This window comes from Echiichthys vipera (assembly GCF_963691815.1).
Source record: "Echiichthys vipera genome assembly, chromosome: 9".
Taxonomy (NCBI): Eukaryota; Metazoa; Chordata; class Actinopteri; order Perciformes; family Trachinidae; genus Echiichthys; species Echiichthys vipera.
The window spans coordinates 8,349,131-8,375,386 of record NC_139834.1 but is presented as its reverse complement, the minus strand read 5'-3'; the positions used below and the strand labels follow the sequence as shown (position 1 = coordinate 8,375,386).

Genomic DNA, 26,256 nt, shown 5'->3' with positions numbered 1-26,256 from the left:
TGGCTCCTTTCTAGTCTTCTGACTACTCAAGGTGCTTTTCACACAACTTGTCACATTCACCCATTCACACAGACATTCACACTGATGGCAGTGGACATCTACATACCATGTAATCTGACCATTTACACCACATTCACACATCCATGCGCAGCACAGGGAGCAATTTGGGGTTCAGTGTCTTACCCCCTCTGCCTCTGAGCCACAGCCGCCCCTTTATCTTAATGCTTTATTGATGCCCTTTTACTTTAGTATTGTCATTTTATCTTTGTTACACTTATTGCCATTCTCTTGTCAAAGACATATCATTAAAATGTTGACCCTGTGTTTACCTACTGATCAATAAAACTGAAACTAAACTATGGAATATTTTGGGGCTTTGCTCAGACAAAACGAGACGTATGAAGACGTCACTTTGATATTAAAAACATTGTGCAGTAACTTTTTCATTATTTTTTGACATTTACAACAATTGATCTTGAAAATAATCAAATAAATATTTATATCAAAACAGAAAGGCCATAATTACCTTGTGCTAGTTCAGTGAATATTTGTGTATACACTAATACACTGGTCATTTCGTACTGGAGCAAGTGACCTGTGGGATTTTTATGAGTTCATGCACACAAATGGAAGTTTGTAACGTCCTGGACACAGACACTGACAATAGACTTCTCAGTGAATTAGGAAACCTTGTGTCTAACAACGAAAAACTGTGGAATTCAAAAGACGTGGTGTTGCATCCATTTTAATAATTTGTAAGTAGTATTTTGGTGGAAAAACAAAAAGTAGAATTTTACTTAAAGCATATTCATATGTCTTAAAACATAAGATGCTCTTTAAAGTGTCAACATATTTAAACCAGCTAAGAATAGATGTTGTAACTTTGTAAGGCACATATGTGACCTCATTATTTAATTTGGGGGCTGGTATTTGGATAAATCACTCGGACAAGCAGTTGTTGGCAAAGTTTCCAAACATGCACTATGGCAGTCATGATTTGTCCAACAGCATTTGAAGGCAACATAAATTGCTGGCAGACCAACCTTTCATTAAAAATTAAGGGGTAATATTACTCATCTGTATTCTCAGCAGATTCCCGCTTTGGCAACAAAGAGATTAAGTTGTAGAATGAGGAGTTACGTCTTGAGTCAGTTAAGCAGGTCATGTTGCAAAGACTGAAAAGTGGATGACGCCCCCTCTTGGTAGAAGAAATAATCTCCCACATAATGAATGAAATATACCAAACACTGAAGTCCAGATGATTTATTAAAATCTTTACACAGTGTGCTATTTCAGGCATTTTACATAAACGTCTTCCAGATATATAGAAATGATATGACTGACTAAGCATTTAAATAAGAACTACATAGATTTAAACTGGTACGAACCCATAATTTCAAATCCAACTTGTCTCAATTTATAAATTAGAAGTGAAGACACATACAGACACACACATACACACATACACACAGACACACACACACAGGAACAGTAAAGTAGGCTAACTGCTACAGCGGATCAGCATGCAGTCCTTTTGGCAATGGTTGTCCTGTTACTGTTCCCCAAAACACTTTCAAGTATCTTCTGAAATGTATGAAATACCCTTTCAGCATCATCTCACCTTCGCTTTTGGTTCCCAATTGACAAGAACATATATCTGGCTTTCTCAGCCTCTTCATAGCCACAACGAAAACAGCAATACTACATGGCATATGTCCGAAGTGCACGTCTACACAGAGCTCTGTAAGTCTTCCACCAAAGCAGACAGATATTAAAGGCACATGAAGCCGAGTATACTTCTTTTGGCGTGATATTCGCTTTACTTTAAACATTATCTTATATTCCCACAGAGAAGCATTTCCACTAACTATGAAGCATTGAGACAGAGGCAGCGAGAGAGCGGAGTATTGATAAGAACACTGAGTACATTTGGTGAAAATCCTTTCACCACGATGCAAACATAATTTACCACGGTTGTATTCATACAGTGCCATGCTTTGGTTATGTGTTACAGTGATGCAGTTATACTACTTCTGACTGTTACGATGCAATTATTCTACAACATACACATTCAAATTTTCTATTTTTAAAAAAAGTGTCAGTCTTCTATTTACAGTTAACGAGTGCATGTGGCTGCTTCTGAGCAGTTTTATTTGTAGGTGAAAAAACCAGATGATTTTGCCTGAGGAGCCATCAACATACTGGCTTGATTCTTGTGTGTAATGTGAATCTGAAAAGGAAATATAAAAACAAAAAAAGGTCCGGTAAATTACATTGTACTCAAGTCAAAATCATTTATATGAATTGTATTGCTATTAGAGAAATTAGTTTTAATATTCAATTGATTAATAAATAACCGTGTTAGTGTCTTATTTACCGTGCAGGGAGGCTGCATCCACGGCTCTCCGTCTATCTGCATCGGTAATGCTTTCTTCGTCCTGGGGGTAAGGCAGAGAGGGATCAGATAAAAAAATCAATGGTGTTAATGTGTTATTAAAATACCAAAAGGAAAGCCAGCATACATAATTACTTCTTTGTAAAGAACGTGAGGATCATCCCCAGCTGGTGATCAAAGTCAACGATAAGCCATTGTCGAGGCTCAGAGCTTAAAGCATGACAAGTCAGAACGTGTCTGTGAGGCTGTTTCTCACCTGATGGTGATCTGTGATGATTTTGCGAGCCTCACAGCACTCTTCAGACCAGTGTATATCTGTCCCATCTCCATGGCTCCTTCAAGGCCAACCACCTCTAATCGACGGTCACTGAGATCTGACAAGAACACAGGGACACACTGAACATCCAGTGCATTGAGACAAACATCGCTCTGTCTGAGACAAGCCCGAATATCAGTCATCATACTTATTCTGCATCAGGACACATCAGAGTGGGGATTAAATAAAGTAACAAAATCATGTTGTGCATAAACTGGACCCATTACATATATACATCACTGGATACATTTATGATAGTACTGAAACTACATTTGTAACAAATCAAAGTGCACATATGATCAATATTTACGTATTAACAATGGATCAAATGGGGGAAGCAGAAAACCAAAGGCTAGCTGGTGAACATAATGAAGCATTTAGGAGCTAAAGATACAGATATGTCCCTCAGGAGTTGGCAAAGACCAAAATCAGACCTACGGTAAGAGTGTATTGTTTGACACAAACATGACTCCAAATGAATACTAATGACATGTAACTCTTTGCCAATGGTCAATGTTGCGTTAAGAGCTTGTTTCTGCTGCCCTCAAGTGTCAAGGAAAATCAGTTGATGCAGGTTTAAACGCCAGGGCAGCATGAAATCAATACATCAAGTCAGACCAGTGGTTTCATCACATGGGATTCAGTTTTATTTACTGCATTCTTAAAGCTAAATGCATTGATTCTTTTTAAACACTTGAGAGCAGCAGATCAAGCAGAAAACACAACCACCTTATTAAGTTCAAGTCAAGCGTTTTGGCAAACAGTTGCTTGTTAACACACCCAGCAGACAAAGAGAAACTCGTTTATTTGGGGTCCTGATAAACGTAACTACAGTATTGACTCTATCTTTGTACTGGACAGGTGCAGTGGGTTTATCAGAGACTTTCTTCTAAAACAGCTGTGGCTGGAAACAGGTTTAATCAGAGTGGAGTTTGTGGCTGTAAAAGCAAAACAGAGCTGAAAGAGTAAAAAGAAAAGCTTCATGTAGCGTAGAGAAACAGATAAAGAATATGAATTTAACAAGGACAAAATACCTTGGGAGGTCACTTTCAGGATATCTGGGTCGACGATGACCTCAGGCTCTTCCTGACTTGTCAGTCCTTTAATGTCCCCTTTTTTGGTCTCACCCCATAGGTTGGAGCCACCGTGCATGCTGGGAATGTTTAGGACAGCCACCCCTTCTAGAGACAGACCGCTGAGATCCAGCGGAGTACCAGAGCACTACAAAAGAAACAATGTAAAGCATTACTTACACTACACACACAGCTTGTTTCAAAGACAAAATCCAAATGTGTAAAGCGGAGAGAGCTGAACTGAACCTTCTTACCTCGATTGTTAGACTTTCGTTCAGTTTCTTGCAGGAAGCAGAGATAGTTTCTGAAGTGGCAAACTCAAAATACCACAGCTTGTTCTTCATTCTGCAGTCATAAAAATGTTTTTTTTTTCAGGTTTAAGTTATATTTCGTTTTGTTTCGTGACATTTTCTCCTTTTATCACACTCAGGTCTTTACAGGAGGGAGTCAAGTTGCAATGCTTACTGCACCAGACATCGGCTGTCGCCACCTGCATTCATTTTTTTTCCAGTTTTGAATAAATCGGGTTTTGCAAACAGGAGAAGGAAAATTGACGACAAAAGTAAACTGTTCCCCAGGTCTGCTTTTCTGTTGAATGGTACGTCTGTTAGAGGTAGGATTTTAAAACGGTGTTGTGTGCTATTACTGAGTGGGATATTGCTGTTTGTGTGCTGTTCCTGAAACTGAATATATTTCACCAAAGAGTTGAATAAGTACCTGCTGTTAAATTTCTGGGGATGTTTCTCCCTCATTGTGTGAAACCGGTGGGCAATGGAGGCATCCTGTAAACACAACACAGCAATGATCCAAACACACAACTAAACCAAATTCAACACTTCCTCTTGAGTGACATATATCTGAGAAACTCACAACTCCAATAGAGAAGTAGTTGTTGATGATTTCATAGGGCACTGGGTCGCCCTTCTCCTGATTCTCATCTGTGATGACCTGCACACTCCAGCGGTCCATCAGCACTTGAGAGCTCCCCTCAATGTCTTTAAGAATACGACTCAGATCCTCACCATCATATCCTTCAAAAAGAAAACACATACAAATAGCAACATGAATAAACAAATACAGAATAATGCACTTTTAATGAATCACATTCAAAGAAACACTCAGCAACAGAGCGTTTGCAGAAAGCCGTTTCATTATTGGCATAATAAGAAAACCCTCCAACTCTTTAATTTCTCACCTCCTCCCCAACGCAGACATCGCGCAAGGTCATTTCCTGTGCCCAGAGGAAGCACAGCGACGGGTGGCCGCACGACCAGATTGGCTTTATCTGACAGCAAGAAAAGAAAAAGGAAGTGCGTCACAATGATCTTTACCAGAAGCTCATGGCCCGGAAACTAACGGGCTTCCTTTCATAGTGATCCATCATTCTCACCTATTGCGTCTAGAATCCAGCCAACTGTGCCGTCTCCCCCGCACACTAAGATCCTGTAATCCTGCAGATTTCTGAAGAAACTCAGTCTGAAAGAAAGGTGATGGGAACTACAGCAGCATAGATTCAAGTATTCAGGACAATGTGGTGTGAAGTACTCTAATAATGATATATCTATCTTTAAAATAATCTGTCTCCAATAATCTGCATTTCGTGCTGAACATTTCTGTTTTTACTTACCCTGGTCCAGGTCCACCATTCGAAAGGTTGTTTACCTGCCGTGGATTCAGTAGATACTGAAATTTATGCAGGACTCTGAAATACATAACACCAGGCTAAACAACATACATGTATTAAACATTTATTTTCTTTATGAACGCATTATTTTTTGGACTCACCTTTCTCCTTGCTTGCCACCACTTTTAGGGTTGACAAACACGAGAAGAGGATGGGTGTTTGGCACAGGGCTGATCTGTTGAATTTTAAACAAACGTTATAGTTTGATTTCATTGTATACACAGCCAAATACAAATTTAGCTTTCTCATTGTAAATATTCAGTATTGACTAAAGGCTCCATTGGGGAGAATAATACCTGAAGCACTTGTCCATCAGGAGTAGTATTGAGCTCGCTGTCATCCGTTGAGCCTGAGCAGCCATTCTTTACATTGTTTGGTCTCTCCTTCAGGGATCAAAACAAAGGCAGCGATTGAATAAACCAGAGAAAACACACACTGTGCCACACAGGTGAGAAACACACAAGAAACAGCTCTGGGCTGATGTTATGTTCTGCGTTGGTGTGACAGTGTTTGTACTGTACATGTGCCCGAGGATAACTCTGTACCTTCACAACAGGGTATATTGCCCATGGAGGAAGAATATGGTCTCGGAGGGGCCCACAGGTACACACTGTTGGCTCCTGGTCCGCACATTCATCATGACGCTGTAAAACATAAACAATGACACATCACATAAACTCCTAATTGGGCTGCTGACAAGCTGAATGTCCTGAGTTCTTTCTCTTCACTGCGGCTGTGTTCCTGTTGAGCCTGTGAGTGCTGAGGGCTGTCCAAATCAACAATTTATGCAGTCCACAAGGGGCCTCAAGCAGACTTTCAGCAGACTTATGATTGATGATTCGATTACACACAGTTAATTGCAATACGGACGTGACTCACATGAATCATGTAGGCCTGAAATAATATTCAACCATATCATGGTATAGAAATATGTAGGTCATCAAGATGCATTTTATTATTGCAGCATCCTATAAATCTGCAGTGTAATGCCAAATATACCGTACATATGGCTGAAAAATAACAGGCAAGTTCTGCAGCAGCTAGCGCCTACATTAAGAGGCCCATCTATCAGCGACCTTGCAAGCTTGAAGTGATGACAGTGAACACGCCACATTACGTCCGACTGAAGTCTGCGATGGCTGATGTGAAATATTTTGAGTTTATATTTTGCACTAAAGTTCTTAATAAAATTAGAAAACACTCAAAACGTTTCATTTGGTACGTACTAAATTCACAAAGTATTGTTAGTAGTAATTATTAGTATACAAAAATAGGCTTTACATGCTGTATTTTGATATTGTTATTGAAATAAGAAATGTCTATGTCGGGATTGAAGGTTCTGGCCATATTTTCCAGCCCTACCTTTCACTGACTGAAGAGAAAAGAGAATCAATGATTTCAAATGGAACCTGCTGACTGCTTCTCCTTCTGTGCTCATAACAATTAAGTCCAACGTGTTCATGAAAAACGTATATTATATACTACTGAAAATCAGTCACGTCCTCACCATCGTGTGGCACCACACACAGTGTTTGCCCGTTAAGCCTTGATAGCTCTTGATCTTCTTCTGGCATTTTTCACACTTCTTAGAGTCACAGTTCCCACTCACCCAGTCGTGCGCTGGAACCTGAAATGTGGGATGAATGTTTTAATGTTCACATAAGAGTACTCAGACACAGGGTAACATATCATTTACTTATATAGAGACGCTGGCATACCCCTGTTTCTTTCTTTGACTTCACATACGTCCTGGTGCAGGGGGCTGGGTTCCTGTTAGCACAGCGTCCGTGGACTGTGTACTTGCAGCCTGCACAACAGGACACATATCCCAGCTGTCATATGATGTTTACATTAATAGAGATTTACGGCTGACAGATGAGTATTCATCTTAAAAGGATCCTGCCCTTCTCAATTTCAACATTTGTTTTTGTGAAAGATTTCACTGCAGCGCTGCCCTCTTCTGGTGGGTTCATTTACTCACAGGTGCAGCACAGTCCTTGTTTCCTCAGACCCAGCAGCATGCTCTGGCACACGTTGCAGTAAACAGGTTTGTTGAAATGTTTCATCCTCCAAAGGTGCTGCCCATCCTTCTGGGTCATCTGGTTGTTGAAGGAGCAATCATTGAAGAAGCAAGAAAGAGAAGAACATCATAGTTTAAGATCTTTTATACGGTGCTATTTGATTCCTTTGTTAAACATTCGATCAAATTACACAAACCCTTTCAAAAAAACACTGTGGGCCAGGCCTGCCTTTCACATCTGTTTTTCACACCCACCCATGACTAACCTTGCCTTAATGAGATTGCTGTTTATGCAGTTTGTAGTGACTCTACATCTCATGACATACAGCATAGCACCATGGATATTCAAATCAACACTATATAATCTAAAATTCTCAACACAAGATTATAAGGTTGCTTTAAATCTGTTTATAGAGCGACCAGCGCTCTTATCCAGATTACAAACTGAAATGCATTTCCCCGACATTATGCATCAGCCTATCACTTACTGCATGAGGCATAGCAGGCGGGCTGTGAAAAAGCACATAGCAACTGTGAGGGGGCTGAATTCATGCACCCCAGGCTTCAAATGTCCATTGGTGGCTAGAAATAGCTTGAGGGGAAGTCCCTGGCATTGTTGTAGCGGCCAAACCCAGTGGCAGAGTCCAGTCCTTGGCTTTCGACTGCCGCAGTGAGCGGGCAGACACGCAGTAAGTGGGTTTTACAATCCTGGCAACACATTAAACAAAACCCTTAACACAAAACTGACCTGATCTGTCCATTTTTATTTATACACCCAATATTAAAATGATTAATTTCTTCAGTAAAATGTGGTGCCTTAAGGTTGCTATTTTATGCAAGTACTTCAATAAATGTAGGCACAGATTTTGCAGAGTAAATGGAAAACACTAAAGCACTCTGATGAGCCTGCATGAGAGGAGATGACATTACCACACCCTGTAACACTGAGTCAGCAAAAATGGCCCTTATAAACGGGGAGGAGGCAAAGGACAGGGGAGAGGCACGCAAAGCCAAGCTTTCACAAGAGCAGTAAAAGAAGGTTTAACCACCTGCTGTAAAAAATGAAATATATCTGACTTAGGTTGTTAATGTCAACACTTAATGAAAAGAGAAACATGCCACTTTTAAAGTACCTTCAGACCCAACAAGACCAGCAAGGGAACGTTGTTCATGCCTCCCTCCACCCACTCCTCCAGAGACACCGTGCCACTGCTGTCAGCATCAATTGCTGTCATCATGTCCTTCAGAACCTGATGCAATTACATGTGATTATCCAATCAGCACACAGACCTCTATTACTTAAAAAAGACCATATGTTTTCTGAAAGTAATCATGTGAGGGAATTTATTGATTTTATTGGTGCAGAGAAACTTATCATTTTACCAACTCTAGCAAATGCCATATGTTGTGTGCAATGATGTAAAAGGTATCTTGTACAAACGTGTCTATCTTTACTTACATTTACTATATCGTCACAGGTTCAAAGTACAGTATTTACAGTCTTTCATGTGTTGGAAGGATGTTTACGTTTCAGAGTAGAGCACTCTGGAACCTACCGGCCTCAGCTCTGACACATCCCATCCGAGGTAATCTGCAGCATGCATCATTTGAGCAATAATCCTATCCACTTCCTGTTTGAAAAACAACAAAAGACTTGTTTTAGTACTGTGGCTGGGATGGTACAGTACATTAAATTAAATGGTGATACAACCATGAATTGAATCAATAGGATCCACAACTAAGTCAGACTGTTTAAACTGATCTTAACAATCCCACCTAAAAGATTTTCTCAACAACTTACAGAGCTGTCGAGGACTCCGTTGCCGTCTCTGTCATAGAGCTTGAAAGCAACTAAAAAGACAGGGGAAATGAAAGTGGAAGTGCTGGACCAAGTCATCACTCAATTTATTTTTGGCATAAAAGAAACAAAAGACTCACACTCCAGCTTGTCCCTGGGCTGGCCATCTTCCAGCAGAGAGAAGTAACAGGAAACATCCTTCAGATAGACCTCCTCTACAGGAGGAGAAAGAGGGATGGCTGTGAATACTCGGGTTACCATAACTGCACAAACAGAATCTCACAGGCATGTGGTGATAAATGAATGTATGCCAAATAGGCCATGGCGTAAATTGATAAGGGTATGCTGCAAACAAGCATAGACGCAGTGAGTTAATACATGGTGTATAATCTCACTGGCAGTGTCTTCCTGGGTGGGTTCAGAGTTTTGGAAGGAGCGGAAGAGTCGTTGGCAGAGATCCACAGGGAAGTCCTCCACTTCTAAATAAGTCTTCAGGAATAGACGAAAGCCTTCCTCATTGATGCACTGGGGGAAAAAGTGAATGAACAGTCTTTTTGTGAAATGTAACAGGAAATAGAGCTGCAAGATTGGTCTACCTATCAAGCAACATAAAAACATTGTAATTGCAACTATTACGTAATTTGATGTGCAAAACTGGCAGAAAATGCTGCTTGCAGCCTCTCACCTACGAACATTCTGCAGTTCTCCGTTTTCACGTCGTATTAAACTGAATATCTTTGAGTTATGCGCTGACAAAACAAGACATATAAAGACATCTCTCTTGACTTGGGATACTGGGATGGACATTTTTAAATATTTTCTGATATTTTAAAGACCCAAGGATTTATTGATTGTGTGTGTGTGTGTGTGTGTGTGTGTGTGTGTGTGTGTGTGTGTGTGTGTGTGTGCGCGTGTGTTAACTTCTGCATTTTTCAAATTCACCTCTTCTTAAAATAAGGGAAGATAACATCAACTGTGTGAAAATCTTGTATCTGAAGTGTCGTTTAGAGAGTCCAGTGGGGATTGAAAGGCTTTCAAAAGCTAAAGATGTTTCTCAGAAACATTTAATCCTGTCCTCAAAGTTGGAGTGATTGCAGGGTTTTCACGTGACAATGACCAAAAAAAACAAAAAACAAGCTCCTGAATCAAGATTTCAGTCCATCTGTTTGGCCTGGTATCTACAGGATAATATGCTGCAGGGCTAACAAGCAATAGTCCCTCGATAGTTGGTGGAACCACAAACCCAATTCTTGTTGACGTTATTCCATTTCCCTGGTTGATACCCTGCAGAGCTGCCCCAGTAATAAATAATATCACTGCAAGGCAGCCATATCACAAAACAAAAGAAAGAAAAAGGAGTGAGACCAAGGAAACAGCATCGTAATTCTAAAAACTCCATTTACCACTAACTGCTGGTCTGTGTTTTAAAAGCCATTACCTGTACTTTATGGTAGTATTTAAGTTTCACCCATAAAAAAACCCATATCCTTCAAATCATCTAAACTGTATGTAGACCAATTATCTATCATAAATTACTGCATTTGCTTCCTGCACAAATTAGTTGGCAGTGTCCCCCACTGACACTACAGTATTGGAAAGATCTTTTTCAATCACATTTGAGCTTACACTGCTTGGGTGCAGCCAGCACACTGCTCAGCACGGCCTTGCTGCGTGGGCAAAACCAAGGAGGTAATTTACATTTGCAACCTCGCTTGAATGCACTGAAGATATTTCTCTTGGACAGCTTAGTCAACATGATCGATGGGTTTGAATTTAATTAATAAACGCAGAAATATTAGTAACCACTCAGTATAAATAAATCAAATGCTCGTTTTTCATTAATTTGCTCTGCTGAGAGCTATTTCGTTCAGTTCTATTATGCGCCTCATAGATGACATAACTTGGAGTGAGTTTTGGACCTGATGGTATACAGCAGGACACACCGTCCCCTCACCTCTCCATGTCTGTGCCGGGCCAGACTGCCATCTGCATCAAATTCCCTCAGGACGTCCTTCACCTTCAAGCTGCAGTCTGGGAGCAAAGACACACGGGTCACACAGGGATACACATGTACTTCTATATGTGAGGGTAGCGCTCAAATGTTGATTTTTCACATATTTCTCTATCCAATCTACTAATCTACTGTAACCATTTTCAATCCATATGTCCGAAATATACGCATATGATTACACAATGCATATGGATGTATCTGGGGAAAAAAACAAAAGATGTGCATGCTTTATGGCAGACTGCAACCTCCCTCTAGATATTAGACACCATGAGCGAGTGTAAATGAGTGTGTGTGGGTGGAAGTGGAAGTGGAGGGGGGGTGGCGTTGAGCGCTGAGAAAGCTGCCTGCTCGCCTGCTTGTCTATACTCACATTCAATGTACTGCTGTAGCTGGATAAAGTCGACAGGGTTCAGTTCCTTCACCTCTGGGTTTGTGGGGGTGGACATGTTGCCTGCTTCTGCACTAGCTGCCTGCCTGTGCATAACAAGGGAAACAGTGAGACATAGACATAGAGAAAAGAAAAGGTGGGTGCACAGTAGCCTGCCTCTTTGTAAAACATGAAAGCATGGCTGCAAGCAAAAGATAGCATCTTCCATCTCACTCTGTAAACCTCCATCATTGTAGATTGTAGGGAGATTCACACTCAACATCCAAGGTTTGAGTGAAGCAGAAGCAAGGCAGTAACTGCCATAGAACATGTACCAGCGCAGAATATCTGCAGTCAACCCTGTAAAAATGTCACAATCGAAAAACGTGTCTAGTTCTTTATGCCTAACCACACCAATACACCCATCACTGTGGTCCATCATAAACCAACAGTCTTTCCTCAATATGTGTGTATGTGTGTGGATACAGTTATTTCCTTTTATGCTCTGAAATGCAACTTCACTGCCAAGCATGAACAATTTTATGCACTCACGTCTATATCGTGTATGTATTGTAAATCTCTCACTACCAGTAACATGTGACAAGCCACTAAAAACTGGGCTAAAAGTCTGCTAGAAATTATGTCAGGCTAAAGGTACCCATGATACTTTGACTCTAGGGATTCTCTGCACCCAAAATCTCTTTCCATATACTCACTGGCGCATATCTGATTTATAAAATACCAGCTATAGAAAGGATTTGGTTTAGTTTAGCACAAAAAAGTACAATGAAGTGTTGAAATGCAGAAATAAACAATAAAATATTGAAGAGATGTTCAGAAAAAACAAACTGGCTTGTCAGGGGACCTCCCCTCCAAACAAAAAGAAGAAAATTAAATGTCACACAAGGCTTAAAGCGAGCATGAAATTTGAATCCGACACAGAAAAGGAGCTCGTAATCGCATGGCCTTGCATGTTGTTCTGAAGTCAGAAGCAAGAAGTCTGGATGAACATTTGGTGGGCTCGTAAATATTTTCATCATGCGGTAAAACATAATGGAAGGAGATTCCCCTAATGACAGGAAAAACAACAGACAAATGTGTATCCATTAGTCATTTAATAAAGAGAAGTAACTAATGGAGGGAAGAAAATTGCCATCCTGACATTCTGCGTGATGCTGCTGTAAAATGTTGCAAAAAGAACTATAAAAATAGATCGATGTATAGAATGATCATCAGCACATTATTAGCCATGAAAATGTAACCTTTCCAGGCAGCTAGGTCACAATAAGCACCAAGAAATAGCACTAATGCTTTTCTGATGCACCGATGCATTTTTTCTTGGCATTTAAGAGCTCATATTTGTGTAAAAGCAAGACGATGTAATATTCTTATAAATAAAATAGTAACTTATGGTGGCTAAAATTAGCAAACTTCACTTTAACTTTACATAGATACAACAGACATTGATGAGTCAGTTTACTGACGTTATCACTCTTCTCTACAGTAGACCACAGCAGTGATTTTGCACAATATATAGATACATAATACTTTACATAACAGCATAATACTTTGCAATTCATGCTTGAAAAAACTAAATTGTGTAATCCATCACAATTAATCACTGGGAGTGAGTTCTCTCAATCTATCTATCTAAATTACATTACCATTATCATTATCATTAGGCAATGCAGTGGAGACTTTCTAAATGAATATGCACCTCACCTCCATCACCATGCAATAATAATGGACCTTTTAAAACAATATATTCAGTTCTTACACTACCCTGTTGGGAGTGAACAACTCAAGGTTGTTTTAATGGCCTGCTGATTGATTTTAATACGGTATGGAAATGAATGGCAAAAGAGGGCTGAAACATAAAGTAGGAAAGGCAAATTCAGGATTGAGAAACTCTGCAGCATGCTTTAGAAAATGGTCAGTAGCAACCACGTGTATCTAAGGAAGTTAAAATAAAAATAAACAAACATTGGTATAATTCAGTTGGCTTAAAACCAAATATCCAGAACCATTTCCAACTTAATTTTCCAAAGGAATAAACTAAAATAAAGGGGAAAGAATTTAAAATATATGATAAATATACTTAACCTAGCGTAACAGTTTTAAGAGTTAAATACACACATAGGCCACTGTAAATCTGATCTCATGTCTGATATCAGAGACCATTCTATCATCAACTATACAAAACGGAAGCATGATAAAAGATTGTGTTGTGGTTTTCAGTCCAGTCTGATGAATAGGACCTAACTGCAAATGCGTTGTTCACAGTGTCGTGCGCAGGTGTTGTCACACATTAAAGTGCAGCCAGCGCAGGTATCAGTGACGGCCGCCTGCACTTAACAGAAAATCAGAGTACTTAAAAGACAAAGAACGTACTGAGAAAAAGAAATGAAATAATCTGAAATAGCACCCGCTGTGTACATGTGATTTGTATCCATTTGCGCTCTTTGGACTCTGAAAGGTTCACACTGTCCTCACTTAATTCCCTCAAAAGGTCAGCAACGTTGCCTAGCAGTTGTGTTTATGCAGCTGATCAGATGGGCCAGGTCTGTATCAACAGCAAAGTGACACATGAAGGAATCATGAACAGCCATCTGCTACCAATCACCTGATTACAGCCTGAAACTCTTTATTCTAAAAATATGCTCCTAACTCAATCTTCAAACAGTCATATAAATAAACTAAAAATAGTCATAAAGTGCACCTCTTACTTTAGATAACTCCTGGGTGTTGTTTTTCCTTTCCTGTTTTTATACTTTACAGAAGAGTGTGATGTTGTCAGCTGCATCATCATGTTTTTTCGCCTCCTTCCAAAGTAAGGAGCATCATCATCATTATTGTCTGGTTCAGCAACATCTCAAGCCAATCTGGGTAATCTGATTCCCCACTTCCTGAATAGATAATGATTTTCATGCACGATGCAGAATGGGAATCAGGACCGCAGTCTGAACATGGAGCACAGGAAGAGGCATCATCTACACTTAAAGATGAATAGTGTAATGTATGCAGAGAGCCAGTTGTCTCCCCTCTCAAACACAGGATGGAGTTTTGAAAACAGTGGCACCATCTAAATGAGCTTACTGGAACAAGTATAAATATTTCAGGTGGTTTGAGGAATGTCAGAAGCTTGTTAAGACTCAATACAGACGGTGTGACTGACTGCTCCTGGGCTGGCTCTCAATAAGGAGACACCGCTTTATGAGGGAACTGTTTATGTTTCTTCATAGAAACATTTATGCTGTAGAGACTCTGCTGTGTAAACCTGGGAAAGATATAAATGTAAGCTAACTGGAGTCACATAGCCATCACTCTGCGTGATTTACTTTGATTCTAAGTATAATTCTGATGGAACAAAATGTCGCTCCGTATAATCAGTACAGAATAAATGGTGCAGCACAGCACAAGAGTTTCAGCCTCCTGGCTCTACGCGGGGCCACCAGTGCTTCTTCAAGTAAAGACCAATTTAAATGTAAAAGTGGTTCTTCTAGTAGCAATAGCATGTGAAAGACCCCCCCCCAAAAAAACAAAAAAAACTCTGAAAAACCATCTGTGTGGAGCCTGACACTGGCCTTTACTTCTGACCACTCAACTGAAAAATACAAAAGCAATTGCTTTATAAAATGTCACAAAGTGAAATAATTGGAGAATTAAAGTGGACAGTTCAGTTGGCATTTTCCTCCCCACATGCCTTGAGTTTAATTATGGTCACTTAATGTCTTGATGTAAAACTGTCAACAACCATAAAGCACTCATTTAACAAGAATCATTTTAAGGTACACTTAGGGATGACCTTTTTCCATGCAGGCCAATATTTGTGCAAGCTGTCATAACGCCCACACCTTGTGTCAAGGAAATCTGCTGTTTTGCAACACTTGCAGGGTGCAAGCCATTGTATCCGTCATTCTGTGGTTGGAAAACACTGTTCTTTGAACAGAGAGCGAAGTCTACATCTAATCTTGGGCATTCGTGTTCCTCCTGAAACTACAACAGTTCTCTTCATTGAAGGGTGCACAGATTACATCAGGTTAACAGAAGGGGAGGGATGGACATGCTTGGTTGCTATGGAAAGTGTTTCCCTCCATCAGCTGCTCTCCGTCAGACCACTGCCTCGGGTGACTAACAGGTAGGAGGGGGGGGGGGGGGGGCAGAGAGGGAAGCAGTCAGTTCAGGGAAGGGGAGCCCAGTCAGTAGCTGTGGGTCTTCCCCCTGCAGCTTCACCTCCTCCCACGCTATGACAATCGTTTGGCCTTGAAAACCAGAGGCAACGTTCGAAATTGCATTCTACATGCAGATGCTACTGTGACTCATTGCATGGACACGGGAAAACTCCCTTACTATAAATGGACTGTTTGCTCAGGGGGTCACTTTTCAGGCAGAGTCAGAAGTTTTAAACCAGCAGTAATATTGGACTCATACAAACCTAGAGCTACAGCCTGCAACCACTATTTCCCCTGGTTGTTTTACATATTCACTTTATTTCAGTATAGTACATTTTTCTGTACTGTGTACTGGAAAATGGTCCTGGATAAAAATACGGATCTACCTGGTGTACGATTTATCAATTAAAGATTGCAAAGAGCAGGGTCAAAAGTATTGAGCATGCCCTGCTAAAGCAAAGCAAAACAGGGTTTCCCCTTGTCTACTACTGCATGATAATACTTGAAGAATGTAGTAGTATGCAAACTACAGCAGACTCCAGTTAGTAGAAACACTGGAGAAGTTTAACACAATAAACATGAATTTTTAAAAGACAAAAACACAAAGGGACAAAAAAGACATTCACCACAGAATGAATCACAGATTTCTTGGAAATGTAGGCGAGGCTCTCTCCCCAGCTTCAAAGTAAGGACTGCCCATCACTCACATACAAGTTCAGACTTGAATGTGACTTATATAATCGTTTTTTTTTTTTTGTGGAGGCAGCCTTGTAGAACATCATGCTGCATTCAGAGCAAAAAAAGCCAAACTCTAACCTGCCCAGACTTCTGAGAGTGCCTGCTGTCATACAGCAGCCACATTGCTTTTATGGTGTCAGTGTTTGCATGTATCAGGGAGTCTCGCCTGGTTCGCCCACAGATCAGTCCACAACTGAAAACGAAACAACATTAAATGTCAAATCCTCCAATTATTCAATCTGAAAGGCAATCACGTAGTATTTTCCACTATCATGTCAGTAAACCAGGGATCTGGGGCCTAAAATATGTTTGATTATAACTCCTCATGTGAACTATTTTTGAGATATAAACGGATGAGCCTAATAAGTGATGTTGTAAGTGACTGTATTTGAGACTTCAGCTGCACTTTCTAATCCTTTCTATGATGTGACAATTGAGTACCTACTTGACCCTTTATTTATGGAAGCAAAAGGAGATAAAATCATAGTCATTAATACAGGATTGAGGTGGACAAGAGAGGATGATATACCGTAATGAAGGAAGTGAAGGCTAAATGGAAGATACAGTTACTGTATTTAGAGAAGTGAAATCGACTGTAAGCAAAAGGTATTCATGCCAGTTCTCTGATCACGCCATCTACGCCATATAACAACAGCTAACATTTATAAACTAAACCATAGATCACAAAATTGGCTTCTAGTTAATTTATAGCCTCTAGCCCCTGATGTAAACATTAACAATGGGACAACTGACCTGACAACAGTATTGATTGTCTGTGACTGAACACTCTCTTGTAGCTAGAATCAGATGAATACAACTGACTCGTAACCATAATGAACACACACTTTGACAAGTAAAAATGCTCACCTGGAAATAAAGCGGCCTTGAAACTGAAAGTTCAAGCAACATGGTGTAAAACACTGACATGACAAAATATCAACATTTTCCTGTATGTTTAGTTTTAGCAGTTAACATGAGAGCTGAAAGCCACATTCACCATTTCCAGTCAAGTGACAGTGAAAGGAAAGCTTTGAGTAAACAATGACCACACAGCAGTGACAGTGCCCACCGACGCCCACCATCTACTTCACACTGTGGAGGATTTCGTTTCCCACAAAGGACAAAAACAGTGAAAACCCTCTGAGGTCTTTTAAAGTTTCACTGTCCCCAATGGAATAGCAACATATCCTGCAACAAACATAATCTCAGATGGGTGTCACTCAAATAATATATGGGGCAATAACAGCATAAACATGCTTACTCAATGCATTGGTGATATATTAAGTCGTAGCATGCACTGGCAAGTTTAAATTAAACATATAGTGGAGTCCTTTACACCAAGGTATCATCAGACATGACTTTGGAGAACTAAACATAACTTAAGTCTCAATAAATGCATAATGTATAAATACATACATAAATAAATTCATAAATAAAAAATACAGGAATACATAAATAAATGTTGAAATAAATGAATAAATAAGGGCATGAATATATAAATAAAATATTAAATAAATGTATAAATAAAATAAAAAATAAACGCTTTACATTTATTTCTACATTTTTGTTTAGCAACATTTATGTATTTCTGTGTCCATACGTGAATGGGGTAGGAGGTCCCATTTCTGTATTCCTATATTTATTTATACATGTATTTACTGTATGCATGTATTTTATTAAGATTTTATCCTCCATACCTGACACTGCAAGTACTTCAGATACTCCCGAATGCTCACGGTCTGCAGTCTGACAGATGGATTGCTCAATTCTCGAAATAGATTGACAGAAGGGGTCTCCCAAAGGTATTTTAAGCAGCCTGGCATTGACAGTCATGGCACACTGTAAAGCGAACTGAAATGTTGAGGTATGAGTTTTTAAAAAGAAGGCAGCCCTAGTGGCTGTTGTTGGGCTGGGTGAATTACTCTGTCATTACCACACGACTATCAACTCTCTTTAAAAAAAATCACATGCACCCTCTTGGATTTAACATTCCTGACAGCGGCACGACAACAACAACAGGCTAAAATGATCCACTCCTATTTGTCGCCTATCTGCAGCTGAAAGGCGTTCGGGGCTGCACAGAAACTTAAATCAATACACTGAGTCCGGATCTCTTATTGTTTTGTTTCTGAGAGTCGTTTACCTTTCTGTCGCCACTCCGCTGCTGTTGCTTTACTGAGGTCGTCGTGGTGCGGTTCGATAACCGATCAAAAATCCTGCTTTCACAAGTGGCCGTTAACTTTAAATGGAGGCAGCAGGGCGCGCGGAGTGGAAGCAGTGAACTAATGCAGAGCAGAGACAGACTGAGTGAGAAAGGATCCCTCCTGTCAAGCACCGCCTCGGCTGCTCTGCGCCCTCTTTTTCCAGCCAATAACACACACTGCGCTCCACCGGTGTGCATTCATCTGCAAAGTTGCAAAGTAATGCTCATTAAAATGATGCAGCTTCTGTAACAGTACTTCATTACACTACAGGAAATCAATGCAATAATATATAGGCTATAGGTATTTTCTGAGAAATGCTATTAACAAATCTATAACTGCAGTGGCAGCATTCATTAACATTACAAAGTACATTTGGTGCATGTAAGTTTGCTTTAATGTACTCAATAAAAGCTACAAGACATTATACCTTTCAAAATCTGTCATAAAACTGTATGCTACTTAGGTTATATGATGTTGTGCTAATATGCCACAAGCTAACATATATTAGTAATATATTGGATAATATATACTTTTTCGTTACAATAAAAAATCCTACAAATTAGCCTTCTACAACCTGTTTTAACAAAAACAAATAAACTTCACAAAGATAATGCTATCTTACTGTTAGAGCTCTGGGAATGTAGAGTTACCGTAAAGCTAGTTAGCTTAACTAGTTGTCCAGACTTGACGGAGGACACCGTTAGTTTTCTCATATCTTGACACCTCGTTATCGTAACTATATTGTTGAGATTAGAGCTAACGTTAGTCAACATTACAACACAACAAATAAACACGGATAATGGATAAACAGTTAGTTAACTTCGCTAACGGTTTTTGGCGGTTTGTCACAGGAGTCAAACGGTAACGCCGTGTACTGAGGGCGAGTTTAACGGTCACCTGCAGCCAATCAGAAACAAGGATTTTTACTGGTTATCTCCATGGTGATCTCTCAGGCGGTGCACTCAAGTTTTGTGTACAGTCTATGACTCAAGTACAAATTTGAGGTACTTATATTGGTACTTATATTATAGTACTTCTATTTAATGCCACTAAACACTTTTTATAAAATATTATACATACTTATAGATGAAAATACCCAAGAACCTTAGCATTATCCCAAAAGTATTGTACATTGTGGTATTGAATACTTCCTCCTCCAGGCCTTACATATATGTGCTGTGCTATGATTGTGTTGCTTGTGGAAATGTTTTGAGGTCATCGAAACATATGCCTTTACATATTGTGAGGTACGTGTAAGAATGAGGGCCGCTGCACGACTTGCAGCAACGAAGCCCATCACATAATGTGTGCAGACAATAACAGAGCCACAGTATTTGGTAAAGCACATGATTTCACATTCCAGTGACCACAATAGTGAGGGATTATGGACTCCACAATGAGGACGAGGCTGGCAAGAGAGGATAACAGACATGGAAAACATGTGGGCGTCTGGGTTAGACAGAGAAGAGCGTGAGTCAGGTCAGGGCAGTCAGACCTTCCTCTCTCTTGACATTTGTGGTTAAACTTTCCTCTTCATTTTCTTCACCTGGATCAACAACATTTCACATTTATTAAAAGCAGAAATCATTTTCTCTAGGCTGAGGTTTTGACAATGTATTCATCTGATGTGCCCTTAAGACATGTACCTCCCTGCAGATCTCTGATGACATGCTGTGGTAAAAAAAAGGAACTGCATTGTTTCTTAATTCAAATGCTAAATATCCCAGTGAGAAAGTACATAATGTTGCGATTGACATTTTTTATTACTTTCTTGTCTGTACAACACAGTACATAACAGACACAAAACAAACAAAACATTAAGCGGGAAAATAATCAAGGGCACAATCCAAACTTATGTGTACTGCACTTCTGTGGGCTTTAATACCGGACGTTTGAAGTATTGTTTTTATTACAGTAATAAATGACAAATGGTGACACGTTACCTCTCAAAAGCCATTTGAGTGACTTCACAAATATTTTTACAATCTCCAAGCTATGGCTTGTAGTGGCATGTCATTGAACAAATGCTTGCTAAGAATGAGAAGATCGAAGTCTATGTTTCAATCATCAGAAAAAGACGTAAGGATCGTCTAAAATATCAAGTGAACCATTATGATTTGTCAAATAAAACTCATTATACATAGTTAAAGCCCAAATGTTAAACTTCAGAATTTAACACTTCAAATGGACCCAACATCCAGTCCATATTTACAACTGAGGCCACAAAGAAAACACAAAATCAATTTTCTTCCTGCAATGAACTTCAAATGCACCGAAAAAGGCAGATTTCCATACATCAAATGGTAACATATTCAAGCATGTTTGTGTAAAAGGCAACACAATAAATAAAAACAAATGGCACAGAAGGTTTAGACAATCTAAACTCAGAAGCACAATGTCTTGTGAAATATTCACAGGAAACTAAACACTAAAGCAAGCACGCAAAAAAAATCTTCCGAGTCAACGTCCCTGCTGACAGTAACACAAGCCGAACTGAGATAAACAAAAACAAAAAAATCACAATCTAATTACAGTGAGAGGAATAAGAGAATGACATTTATAATTCAATATAGTATTTGTATTTACAAGCATTTATACAACTGAGAGCATTAAACGGGGGTTCAAGCTTATTACTATATTAGGACATGGAACCATCAGATCACATAATGCACCAAATATAAACCTTGTAAACATCACATCTCACCTTTTATCTCAGATATCAGTCAGAATAAGTTTCAATTAGCCCGGTTCAAAATATATTCGTCCTTACTTTAAGGCATAGGTATCAAGCTTATGAGTGAGCCTCTTATAAGATTTTATTTTAAATAAGCCGGAATTATTAAGGTTTCACTCCAACGAGGAAAACTCTACTCATCACAGCAAACCCCCCAGGCAAAAACGTCCCCACTTGTCTCTGGATCAGCTCAGTTAGCTGTAAAGTTATAAGATCTCCTCCACTCCGTGCGCGAAGATCATGACCAGGCCGGGCTCCAGGATCATATCCTCCCCCATATGCTGATTCTCACAGGCCATCACCACCACTGCCTGCTTGCCAGGGATACGCTTGGCAACGTAGTTCTCGTAGTAGCGCCTGTTCATCTGCCGTGTCTCGAGCGTGGCCAGTCCCTGCGGCCAGTTACGCTCGTGGGCGTTCTCGATCAGGTCGTTCACAATCGAGAGAGGACAGCCGCTGTCGATGAGGGAGCGTTTGATGACAGCCTGGAGCACAGCATCGGGAGTGGAGATCATGCCGCCCCAGCGTGTCACTCTGGCAGGTTGCATTGAGTTCACCCACCTGAAGATAATATGAAGTGAAAACCACAGGAATATAAGGGACCGAGCTGTAGCTCCCTCACTAAGTTGATTTTAGAACACAAGCAGAAGAGAGGATGAAATTTCACTTACTCCAAGATCTCATTGTACTCGATGCTCTCCTCAAGGTTCTGCAGGTTAGGGTTAGCGCTGCGGATTGCTCTCATGTAGGCTTTTAGCAGCTGTATGTCCCGTTTCTGGAAATTAAATGCACGATACTCAGTGACTGACTTAAAAACACGAAATCTCCTAAAGCTAAACAGGAATTTAGAAACGGTTAGGGGCGGCAACGATTGTGAAATTCTGAGCCGATGCCAATATTTAAAACAAGGATTTGGCTGATAGCGGATGCTTTTGTTGTTGTTTATTTTATTCCCCTTTTTGTGCCAAGGAAACAAAGAAATCTTCATTATTAAAACAACTGAACTGTTTATCCCTTCATTATAACAAATTCAATCATAAACATTTAAGAAACAACCTTTAATAAACCATTCTTACACAATGAAAAACTACTTCAAAAGGCCTTTTCAAGCTTTTAACACAACATTTAGCCAGGGCAAAATTGAGGCAGGCAAAACCGATAAACATCGATCACGGCGACTGGTGAATGTCATCTTATTTACCCATAGGCCAATGGCAGTCAACAAGGCGAATAATGGACAAAAACGATTTTAATTGGTGCATCTAAAAATGGCCAATTAACTTGTCCAGCAGCGAAAAGCTGCACTAATCCTCAATCGTTTCAGCTTCATCAGATTCCAGTGTCACTATTATGAATATTTATTGTTATAGCAGTGCCTTATAGGGTTAAGTGATCATTGTATATAAATATTCTTCTTCTTTATGTAACTGTCTTGTGACAATACGCTCAGGTCTCAGGTCTGAATGAAAACCCACACATTAGATCTCAAACACTTGATTACATTTAACAATGGTGCCAATTATACAGATATGAACACAAACAGGGGCTAACACTAATCAAACAGAACAGAAATATCCGGTGATACAAAGATATATCACATTGAATTATTTATAGGACCCATTATAGGCTCATTTGTTTGTTCCCAAATATGTAAAGTGTTATAAAGAGGTTGTTATGGAAAAGGAATATGCTCCTGGCAATTTCTAAACCTGCTCCAAAGACAGCAATATTTTTCAGAACAAGGCTCATAATGTATTTTTTTGGTTAGCACATCATTTAATAGGCAAATGTTCTTACTTGTTCCCCCAACTGGTGTTTATGCTCTGCAACAGTTTTCTCCAGCTCTGAAATCTTTGTCTGTTGCTGCTGGACGACGCTCCGCAAGTGTTTGATGCAGTTATGGTTGGGCACTTCATCTTTGGGCATTTCCAGCCTGCAAGAGTGGGGGTAAAGAATAACCAGGGAGAGAACAGAACATTTAATACCATTACCATTACAGCACAAACATTCATAGGTGATAATTATGATTCATTTTGGTTGAACAACTGTTGCGTCCTGATTAGCTACACCTGTTGAGACTTAGACGAAGCTATGAACCAGGACACTGGTTCAAAAGGGTGACTGCAGTGTACATTTTCTGCCAAATGAAAACCACTCACCCACATCCCTCATCGCAGTTGACAGGCCTTTTGGGGTTGTGCTCGCAGTCCTTGAGGTGTGACTGCAGCTGGTCCAGTCGCAGTGTGGCTGTACAACCAAACCCTGCATTGTCACAGCTGATCTGAAGCTTGGACAGCATGTTACGCATGATGCGGGGTACAGGCCGGAGGTGAGCTAGCGTCACAACTGTGCGGTCAACAGGACATATCTGCTGCTGGGCGAACCACTGTGTTATACAGGCGTTGCAGAAGGCATGCTCACAGTGTGGAGCCTGAAAAGGAGAAGACCAAGCCTCAAAAATGTAAACATTTGAAAAACACTGATATGATTAAGGGTTGGTAATCTGTCAGACATGGACTTGCCTGCACCGGTTCTTCGAGCACTCCACTACATATAGGGCACAGCAGGTCTTCATCCACCTCCCCTTGGAACCTCGTAATGTCGTACCCCATGGTACATCACTGGGATCCACAACCTCCTGAGCAAACACACAACCAAGCATTTTAGATTTTCAGACATCAATGTGTGACTGTAGATATTTTACAATATTATATTACTATATACAAACACTCTGACCCCACCTCACTCACAGAAGGCCTCAAATGCTTCCATTCAGCTCTTGATGTAAAGCTGATCAGTCACATCTGGCAATCCACTCCCTCCACACAGACACTCCCTACAAAAAAAACAAAACAGGGGTGGATATGCACACTTTACAAGTTCACAAAACTCTGTTAGATTGCTAATGGTTATATTTCAGTTATACTATATAATCTGAACCCACATGAAAAATACAATAGATGCAGCTAATCTAGAGACATATATTAAAGACTGGGAGATCAGTCATTTTCAAGCTTACTCATCATTACTCATCTTTACTAGGGTAACTGCACAAAAGGCAAAAACGTGAAGAACATTGTCATTTAACATATATTATGTTAAAGATCCCCTCCAGACATGTATGACGACATATACAAATAGTCTTCTTGGAACATTAATGTGTGTCTTAAATGTAATTTTCCTTAAAAAAAAAGATCATTTCCACATTAAAATCATTTAAAAGACATCTACTCCTTCTACCTCATTAAAGAGGTACCTATGAATATGAATATTGTGTTAGTTCACTACACACACATTCTCAGTGTGTGAACACTGGCAGCTTCAAGCTTCTACATCCCACCTGTATAAGTTGCAAAGTGGCCTGGGATTGACTTCCACACTAGTTGTAATGTCAAAGATCATGCTCATAGGCCCGCCCCTTCAGATCAGATTTAAGAGAGCGCAGAGAATGTTTCCACTTTCAGCAGATAAATGTGAAAACAGCCTCCTGGTGTCAAACTCTGCACATACATCATTCTGCACAGTGAGGCTAAAACACCCAACGGGAGGAACAGGAAATTATATTTTTGTGAGGAGGGGGACTTGAAATTAATAAAAGCTGCAAGGGTCCAATGACTCAATGAATTTGAGCACACAGCCATATTTAAATATATCTGAGAGCCAAAAAGATGTCCTTGATCCTCAACAATCATGTAAAAACTGCACCAGCCGAGCTCCAACATCTGATGAGAGCACCCCGTTGTCCCAGGTGGCTGGTGGATGACCTAATTCCAGTGAAAGCAGCAGACACCGGTCTAGTATGGAGGATTAAACATGACTCACGTCTCAATAAATAAAAAAATAAATAAATACATGTATAAATAAATACAGGAATAAATAAATAAATGCTGAAATAAATGAATACCATTACATAAATAAATGGTACATCCAACCTCAGTAACATATGGACAGAGAAATAAATCAACGTATGTGAACAAATATGTAGAAATAAATGTAACGCATTTATTTATTATTTTATTTATACATTATTTATTTATTGAGACTTAAGTCATGTTTAGTCCTCCCTACTCTGGAGGCGATTTACAGATCTTTTTTCCTCCCATCGCACCCAGCATGCCTTACAGACAGTGTGTATGATGTGATTTCGCTGTTACACATTACACTAAATCGCGCTGCCTTTGGGTTTATAATGAGCGGAACTGGTGTCATCTTGAATGTACGCCCAAATGCTTGAGTCCAGATGCTATCGGCCATGAATTAAACGTGGCTAACGGTTGCTAACTTAGATTAGCACCAGTAGCGCCTGTGGTACCGTTGGTTTCCTCTGGATATTAGCCATGGAGCTAACCAGACACATCTCGGTCTGCGAACACCCCACACACAAATGACTCATACAACCAGCCACGTCGGAAGAACACATCATAACGGACTGATATACTTACTTGGACATGTAGTGAAACAGATCCTAATCACGGGGTTTATGTATTTTTTCGGACGTCCTACAGTAACTGGTAGCTCGCTAGCCACGTCCTGTGCTGCTACATCCTACACCTCTGTGTCGTGACGTCGATGCGCAGGCGGCGGCGGCGGTGACGTCATGACGTACAACAGGAGCTTCTTGGTTGTCCCGTAAAATAAATAAATAGAATAAAATATATTTAAAAAAATGAATGAAATATTTAAAAAAATTAATAAAATATTTAAAAAAAATAAAGTTCAATAAATACACAAATATCTCCATAAT

At 39.9% G+C, this 26,256-nt stretch overlaps 2 protein-coding genes across 3 annotated transcripts; both read right to left on the bottom strand.

Annotated features, from left to right (window-relative positions):
* Positions 1 to 18,746, bottom strand: dgkaa (diacylglycerol kinase, alpha a). Its single transcript, XM_083919369.1, has 24 exons — positions 18,718 to 18,746; positions 11,668 to 11,771; positions 11,241 to 11,317; positions 9,682 to 9,811; positions 9,427 to 9,501; positions 9,290 to 9,339; positions 9,045 to 9,119; positions 8,622 to 8,738; positions 7,450 to 7,567; positions 7,187 to 7,275; positions 6,976 to 7,095; positions 6,014 to 6,112; positions 5,765 to 5,851; positions 5,570 to 5,643; positions 5,412 to 5,486; positions 5,175 to 5,260; positions 4,980 to 5,069; positions 4,655 to 4,815; positions 4,502 to 4,566; positions 4,039 to 4,129; positions 3,746 to 3,932; positions 2,652 to 2,769; positions 2,378 to 2,438; positions 1 to 2,230 (listed from the first exon to the last, which is right to left on the bottom strand). Exons 2-24 carry the CDS (start codon positions 11,741 to 11,743, stop codon positions 2,150 to 2,152), a joined length of 2,202 nt encoding a protein of 733 aa, XP_083775495.1. The 5' UTR covers positions 11,744 to 11,771; positions 18,718 to 18,746; the 3' UTR covers positions 1 to 2,149.
* Positions 18,747 to 20,517: 1,771 nt separating this feature from the next.
* On the bottom strand, positions 20,518 to 26,059 carry rnf41 (ring finger protein 41). Of its 2 annotated transcripts, none has more exons than XM_083919921.1 (7): positions 25,955 to 26,059; positions 24,254 to 24,348; positions 24,035 to 24,150; positions 23,672 to 23,943; positions 23,310 to 23,445; positions 22,184 to 22,287; positions 20,518 to 22,073 (listed from the first exon to the last, which is right to left on the bottom strand). In XM_083919921.1, exons 3-7 carry the CDS (start codon positions 24,122 to 24,124, stop codon positions 21,719 to 21,721), a joined length of 957 nt encoding a protein of 318 aa, XP_083776047.1. In that variant the 5' UTR covers positions 24,125 to 24,150; positions 24,254 to 24,348; positions 25,955 to 26,059; the 3' UTR covers positions 20,518 to 21,718. The 2 variants fall into 2 exon arrangements, with proteins under 2 accessions (XP_083776047.1, XP_083776048.1); XM_083919922.1 differs by having other exon boundaries at positions 24,263 to 24,348.
* Positions 26,060 to 26,256: the final 197 nt, after the last annotated feature.

What these genes read in the sequence shown, in the direction of transcription:
- dgkaa (XM_083919369.1), bottom strand. Translation starts at nt 11,743, where the DNA reads ATGTCCACCCCCACAAACCCAGAGGTGAAGGAACTGAACCCTGTCGAC. An exon ending in GCCCAGGGACAAGCTGGAGT is followed by an intron (nt 9,340 to 9,426) that starts GTGAGTCTTTTG and finishes CTGTCTTTTTAG; the next exon opens with TTGCTTTCAAGCTCTATGAC. An exon ending in AGTCAAAGAAAGAAACAGGG is followed by an intron (nt 7,096 to 7,186) that starts GTATGCCAGCGT and finishes CCCACATTTCAG; the next exon opens with GTTCCAGCGCACGACTGGGT.
- rnf41 (XM_083919921.1), bottom strand. Translation starts at nt 24,124, where the DNA reads ATGGGGTACGACATTACGAGGTTCCAAGGGGAGGTGGATGAAGACCTG. An exon ending in AACTGCGATGAGGGATGTGG is followed by an intron (nt 23,446 to 23,671) that starts GTGAGTGGTTTT and finishes CCACTCTTGCAG; the next exon opens with GCTGGAAATGCCCAAAGATG. An exon ending in GAGTACAATGAGATCTTGGA is followed by an intron (nt 22,074 to 22,183) that starts GTAAGTGAAATT and finishes TATTATCTTCAG; the next exon opens with GTGGGTGAACTCAATGCAAC.